Source organism: Xyrauchen texanus, chromosome 35 (genome assembly GCF_025860055.1).
Source record: "Xyrauchen texanus isolate HMW12.3.18 chromosome 35, RBS_HiC_50CHRs, whole genome shotgun sequence".
NCBI classification, from domain to species: Eukaryota; Metazoa; Chordata; class Actinopteri; order Cypriniformes; family Catostomidae; genus Xyrauchen; species Xyrauchen texanus.
Window position 1 is genome coordinate 9,194,456 of NC_068310.1, and position 7,415 is coordinate 9,201,870.

The following is a 7,415-nucleotide window of genomic DNA, read 5'->3' on the forward strand; positions in this document are numbered from 1 at the left end:
CCCCTGTACTCAGCATGCATGGACTCCACAAGTTTGTGCCAAAGCTGATTATTCTTGTGTGTTTTAATGGAAGCAAAAAAAATCTGACCTTCTGTACAGTACAAATAAACATGCTGTCAAAAATATGCAGTTAATTACAAATGTGGTGCAGAATCTTAGACTTTTCTTTTTCATTTTACATTATAACTTTTCGTAGAAAGAAATTTCCAGGTTTAAATAGGGCTTTGGAAAAAAATATTTTCAGTGAGGTCTCAGATAATTAAAAAATATATATATATTTACATTATTTTGATATATATTGTAATGAATGCTAACACATGAAAATGTGTATCCTCATTCTTAACTCCAATGGCACAAGACAATATTCCATCAAGATAGACACAATAATGCCATTTCAACATCTCTGTTACTGTCACAAATACTAAGCAATCACGGCTGGCTCTTACTCTGAAGCTTTTAGTGCTGGGTGACGGGGATGAGGGTGGAGAATCCGACAGGGACTTTCTGGAGCGAGAGGACAGGTCCTTGTTGCGTGAATACAGCGATGACATCTCTCTTGTTAGAAGAAGTGAAGACCCCTGATGGATGCGAAAACAGTCTCACACAACTGTGGAGACGAACATGACTCCTGGTCGTGAAGTGGATTGAGCTCAACAGGTGCAAATGAGCGTGTGTGTGTGTGTGTGTGTGTGTTTCCAGAGAATTGTTTAACCGTTCCCTCTGTAATGTGCGCTGGGACTGACAGCCGATCTGTGTTTCCTTTCCTCTGCACAGCACAGTGTCATTAATACAAAACAAAGGAAACACATAGAGCCACCGCTCTCCTTCCTTCACTATCTCCACTCCCTCTGTCACTATTTACGTCTATCTCACGCTCTCACAAACACATAAACAACATTTGTGGTCTCAGACAGCTTCTTTTCTCTCTCTGACACTCGCTCATTCATGTATACTCGCATGCACACACAATGAGAGCTATATAAGGAGAGGAGTCTGCTTTGTTAACTTTACGGACGGCTAAACCCCTCCCACACAGTTCTGTCTACTTAACAATAACGCCACACAGAAGACAAACGGTTTCACTTAGTCTGTCGGTCTCGCTCATACAATCTCTGTCTGTTGGTCTGTCACAATCATACAATCTCTCTCTCTCTCTCTCTCTCTCTCTCTCTCTCTCTCTCTCTCTCTCTCTCTCTCTCTCCTCAAACACATTCTGTCTGTCTTCATAAACCTCACTGTTCTTTCTCTAATCATTAAGTTATATCTGCTATTCCCTCTCCTCCTATCACTGGTTTAGGGGTAGATGCTTTAGTTCACTGTAAAAATGCTATACATTTTTATGGAAAATGTAAAAATGCTACTGTAAAAATGTTTATGTTTTAGAAGTAAAAAGTATAAATTACCTTGTAATTTATTGTGAAAACCTATACTTAATGTTACATTTTAACATTACAATTTCCATTATTGTTCTTCTTCTTCTTATTATTATTATTATTATTAGTAGTAGTAGTAGTAGTAGTAGTAGTAGTATTATGTTTAACTGATGTGGGTAACACTGTGAATATACATTTTTATTTTTTAATGGAAAGCCTTTTTATTAATTTTTTTTACTTATCAGTGGATAAACAGGGGTGTAGCAGCCAGTAACTGGGGGAACATGCCCCCTCAGTTTTAGAAATAACAAAACGTGTCGCTTTTTGAGAAATATTAATTACATTTTAATACAGGTGTTTTGCTTAATCATAGTGCAAGGGGAAAAGTGTGGCCGTTCCCCAAATTAAGCATTTAAGATCAAATTACTATGCCTCAGTAATTCAGCTGGTCGCTTCGGCACTGGCCAGAACTAACTTCAAAGCAGTTATCCCATTGGCTAGCACTCATGTGTCATGTGGCAAATCAGTTTGGGTGAACGCAGACAATGTGATTAATATTAATGAGCCCAACAACCTGCTAGGCAGCAAGACAGACACTGAGCTTTTGACAGTAAGCAATCTACATGTGACAAGCTGTGAGCAAAAAGAGAAGTCATCTTTGACTATTGTAAATTAATGTTGTTGTTAAACAAATGGGGGAAAAAAAATCCCATTTTGTTAACTTTTCATAAGTTTTTAATTTCTGATCTCTTTATAATTAGTAATTTTAATGATAAATAAATAAATATTATGACCAACAATAAATGACCAATAATCTCTCATGTACAGCCACCAGCCAAAAAACTGAAGGGAACAAACATTAAGGATTTCTTTCATAGGGTCATGTGTGTGACAACAAAAATCTTATATCAAAGTATCTAAACAATGATAGTGTTTTTTTTTTTTTTTTTTTTGCAATTATATGAATTTAAATGATTAGCAATGGTGATGTTAGTGGTTTATCTATTTTAGGAAGAAAAAATTAATAAAAAAAATAATTATTGACCAAGTAAACAGTTTACTGTAGATTACAACTGAGAGGTGACACATGCTTCTGAAATTGTCCAAGTAATATTTGACACTTACATTAAGGAATATTTTAATGTCATAATTCTTTCGTTCTGGCTAACTGGACCAATGTTTCCAATGTTTCATACATGGTTAATACATTTTAGTTAAAGTTCTACCATTCTATCATGCAACAAAATTGCAGATGTGTCTAAAAAGTTCAGCTGATATGCTATCACATATTCTTACACACATAAATCATATTCTGAAAAAAACCCTCACATATTCTTATCACATGTTCACTAAGAATCTTTAAAACTGTAATATTTAGATTTGAATGTCTAAGATTTAAAATGTCCCCCAAGTTTTCAGATATTTCCTACACCCCTGTATAAATACTTTATATTCAAATCTACAACTATATAGTGAAATATACAGTATATATTAATATTTATACAGTTAAAAAAACTAAATTTTAAGATTTACAATTGTATATTTGGATTTATAACCATATATTTGGATTTACAATAATATTTGGATATATAACCATGCATTTAAATCTATATATTCTGGTTTATAACTATATTTTCAGAATTTATAACTATATATTTTGGATTTGTAACAATATATTCAGATTTGTAACTGTATATTTGGATTTATTTATTGCTAAATGTTAAGCATATGTAACTATATATTTTGACTATCCATACCATGTTGTTAAGAATGAGCTACTGATATTTTATTTATCTTAAAAAATAAATAATAATAATAATAATAAATTTAAATGGATATTTCACCCAATGACAATTTCAAATAAAAATTCTGAAAACATTTTCTCACCTCCATGTACTTCCAAACTTGCATGACACCCCCAAAAAAAAAGGACAAAAAAAAAGTCCAATAAAAGTAATCTGTCCAATTCATTATTGATTCTCACATGTTTGATGACCCATTGTGATGTGCCAGGTTTGAATGTGCACAAATGTGAATGAGATTTGCAGCAAATAGCATCGTACATTTCAGCCTGTTCCTCACACATAACTATCAAATGACTTTAGAAGACTTGGAATATAGATTATGAATAATTTGGATTACTTTTATGGTGTTTTTAGTCTATTTTGGAGCTCGAAAGCCACTTGTCACAATACAGTTTTATTAAATGAAATAGAGCAGCCTGAAATTTGTACTATTGTGTATTTTGTGTTCCATGAAAAAATTGAACGACAAGGGGGTGTATTGTCACTTCTGAGTAAACAATCACTTAAATGTACACACATGCACATGGGTTTTGGACATGGTCCACACTGCAAAAGCAGATCTATCTGCTACCCTTCAAGCTAATAACTAAAGAAAACTCAAAGCCATCTGCAGAGGTGAACTTGAGCCATAAAGTGCACCTCATCAAGACGGCCGCAATGGTTTTGCTTTTTCCACTGGTCTAAACATAGACGACTGGTTGAAACAGGCCTTGGGAGACTTGTTTAAAAGAGTGAATTTCAGTCTGGAAGCCAAACATTCAATAGCTGCATCTGTGTTTTGGGTTAAGCAGACAACCTATTCTTCTTTTTATGAATTTCCAAATGGAAGATTCCCATTCCCAAGCACTTGGGTTCAGAGCGTGTCCTCTTCTTGTCCTCTTAAATCACAACACAAACTAATCTTTGAGATATGTATCCAAATTGTGAGATTAGATCAAATAGATGAAAACAAAAGCAACTTAGAGTTTCTGAATTTATTCATTTCTTTCATTAGACATTAGTAAAATTTATATCAACAGTGCACTCAGCCATACTATATTCTGTAACTGGAATGGCCATTATACTGTCATAAAATATTCAGAAATTATTCAAAAATGATTTTGCTGGGGGTATAAAATTAAGTTATGTTAATACAATTTTCATGTGTGTTTTACTTGGCCATTAAGATTCCTAAAGAATCATTAGACTAGTAAAGTAATCTTTTCTAATTTTTCACAACTGTGTGTGTGTGTGTGTGTGTGTGTGTGTGTGTGTGTGTGTGTGTGTGTGTGTACATGTATATATAAATATGGCAGCCCAGGATGGATTGGAGGAGTCTTGCTCAAGCTGTGTTCAGCAAGGTGGAGAAATTTGAACCTCAAATGAGGTGGAAGGAACACTTCAAGGAATTCTTAAACCCAAGAGATATGCATCCCTTATAGGAGGTAGGGCCAGAGGCATATAGTGTCTCAGAATCCATTTCCCTGGTGGAAGTCACGGAGGTAGTTGGGAAGCTCCTCAGTGGCAAAGCTCTGGCAGTGGATGAGATTTGCCAAGAACTGCTTACGGCCCTGGATGTTGTGAGGCTGTCATTGCTGACATGCCTCTACAATGTTGCATGGACCTCGAAGACAGTGCCTTCGGATTGGCAAACTGGGGTGGTGGTCCCTATATTGAAGAAAGGGTACCAGAGAGTGTATGCCAACTACCGGGGTATCACACTTCTCAGCCTCCCAAGGAAAGTCTATGCCAGGGTGCTGGAAAGGAGACTCTGGCCGATAGTTGAACCTCAGATTGAGGAGGAACAATGCGGATTCTGTCCTGGACGTGGAACAGTGGACCAGTTTTTCAACTTTTCACAGATAATTGAGGGGGAATGGGAGTTTGCCAATCCAGTCTACATGTGTTTTGTAGGCCTACGTCGTGGGTGCCGTGGCCACTATTGTGGGTCATTCGATCTCTAGCTGTGTCCACATACTCGGCATGAAGTCATGGTCGTAGGTGTTGGACTCTTGTTGTGCTTTGTTTCCACTTCTGTTTGTGATTTTCATGTACAGGATATTGAGGCGCAGCCAAGGTCAGGAGGGCAGTCTATGTGTGGACCGGAAGGTGATGTCTCATCGTCACCGTCACATTCACACGCTGGAACGGTTTTCAACCGAGAGTAAAGCGGTTGGTAGGATTGAGGATTAGCACTTCCAAGTCTGAATCCACAGTTCTCTCACAGAAAATAATGGCATGCACCCTCCAGGTAAGGGGAGCTAATTTACCCCAGGTGGATGATTTTAAGTATCTTGTGGTCTCATTCACAAGTGAGAGGAGAAAGGAGCGTGAGATCGGCTGCAGCCTGCTAACAGTGGCAGCAGTAATGCGGTCACTGTACCGGACTGTATTGGTGAAGGGGGAGCTGAGCTACAAGGCAAAGCTCTCTATTTACCAATTGGTCTACATCCCTACTCTCCCCTATGGTCATGAGCTCTGGGTAATGACCAAAAGAATAAGATCACGGATACAAATGGCTGAAATTTGTTTTCTCCATGGTGTGGCGGGACTCAATCTCCATGATAGGGTGACTGTTAACTCTATTTCTGTATTTTATGATTGACCTAAAATCAGTTATAATTTTATTTGAGCTGTGTTATGTACTGCATTATCTAAATTTGAGTCCATTAAATTAAAATTATTAAGTTGAAGCAACAACACTAAAGCAAATCTGAGTTAGTCTACTTGCATCTAGTTACCTTTCCTTAAATAGTTAATTTAATTCTATGTGAACTCTAAGTTAAGTAGACTTTATTACACAAGTTTTTGAGATGCTATTAATCAATTCAACTGAGGGAATGCATTTACTCAATCAATTTAGTAAAGTCAACTTATTAGGGTTTTCAGTGTACTTCCAGCATTTAAACATGTTGGTCCCAAAGATTAAAAAAAAAAATCACTCTTTTTAGCCATTTCACAGCAAATGCATGATTGTCAATATATGTATATATTAGGTTGAAAAATTTAATATGTAATTTATTTACCTATATTGCCCAGACCTAAAATATTATCACAGTGAGAACATTGAACTTCTGTAAAAACACATCATAATACCCATGGATTTGTGAAAACAGATTTGTTCAGTATTTCAACACCATAAATAAAGGGTGGTGTGGCGTGTTACCATTTATTTAAAAACAAAATGTAATGGCTCCATGGAGGATGAAATACTAAACATACCACTTAGAAAACATGTAAAACTGAGGAGAACTTTACATTAACACACAGCAGGAGATATCTGGGCTGTGGAAAATATGACTGGAGACACACACAAGATGGAAGATGTTTCTAGCAGCAAGTAAACTTGCAAGAGATTACTCTCTGCTGCTTATTCTCGGGGTCAAAAAGAGGCCAGTTCCACTATAAACACAGACATACTCATACATCACATCTCTCTCTCTCTCTCTCTCTCTCTCTCTCTCTCTCTCTCTCTCTCTCTCTCTCTCTCTTCTCTCTTGGTGCATGCTGGGAGGTTTTGGGTGCGGGTGAGGGTGCTTATGTGGAGAGAACGAATCCTGAATATTTTTTCCCTCTTTACATTTTCAAATTTCAGTTGTCATTTTCTATTAATTGTTTTGTTTGTTAGTGGAAAATTCTTTCAGATTTTTACGTTTTTGTTTATTCTCTGTGACGGTAGAATGGCGTGTCCCCCCGCTTCAGGAGCATCACCTGTATCGCTCATTAGGTGTGCTCAATTTGAGCATGGAAGATGTGCTACTGGTGGTAGGTTAGCAAGTTGGATTTAACAACATTTCCTCAGTGTCTAGAATGAACAAGCCAGTGGTGGTTTTTCTCAAGGAGAAAAGTCTGGTTATCCATTTGATTAGCGAGGGAATCACTGTAATTGGAGATTTTGTTATCGTTTCATCGCTTGTTAAGCCAACTACGAGAATAACATTTTCCAATGTACCCCCTTTCATTCATAATGATGAGATCAAACGGGGCCTGGCTAGATATGAAAAGTTGGCAAGTGAGATAAAAATGATACCATTAAGATGCAAAAGTGAAGCTTTGAAACATGTCATGTCGTTCAGGAGGCAAGTGCACAGACGGCACAGAGCTGGATATATCATTTAGAGTGCAGCATGAAGGAAAAGCTTATATGGTTAACGCGAATACTGGCAGCATGAGATGCTTTGAATGTGGTGACATAGGGCATAAGAGGATGGCGTGGCCACATAAGGATCAGGTTAGAGAGGAGGTTGCTGGACTTAGT

At 37.0% G+C, this 7,415-nt stretch overlaps 1 protein-coding gene across 2 annotated transcripts in view; it reads right to left on the reverse strand.

Moving 5' to 3' along the window:
* The window catches only part of LOC127628883 (protein phosphatase 1 regulatory subunit 12B), a 39,698-nt gene extending 38,712 nt beyond the window's left edge, over positions 1-986 (reverse strand). Inside the window, exon 1 of one of the 2 annotated variants that reach the window (XM_052105835.1) lies at positions 447-986. In XM_052105835.1, coding sequence (XP_051961795.1) covers positions 447-551 — 105 coding nt within the window. In that variant the 5' untranslated portion in view covers positions 552-986. The remainder of the gene's footprint in view (positions 1-446) is intronic. The other variant, XM_052105834.1, reaches the window with a different exon arrangement.
* Between the last annotated feature and the right edge of the window lie 6,429 nt (positions 987-7,415).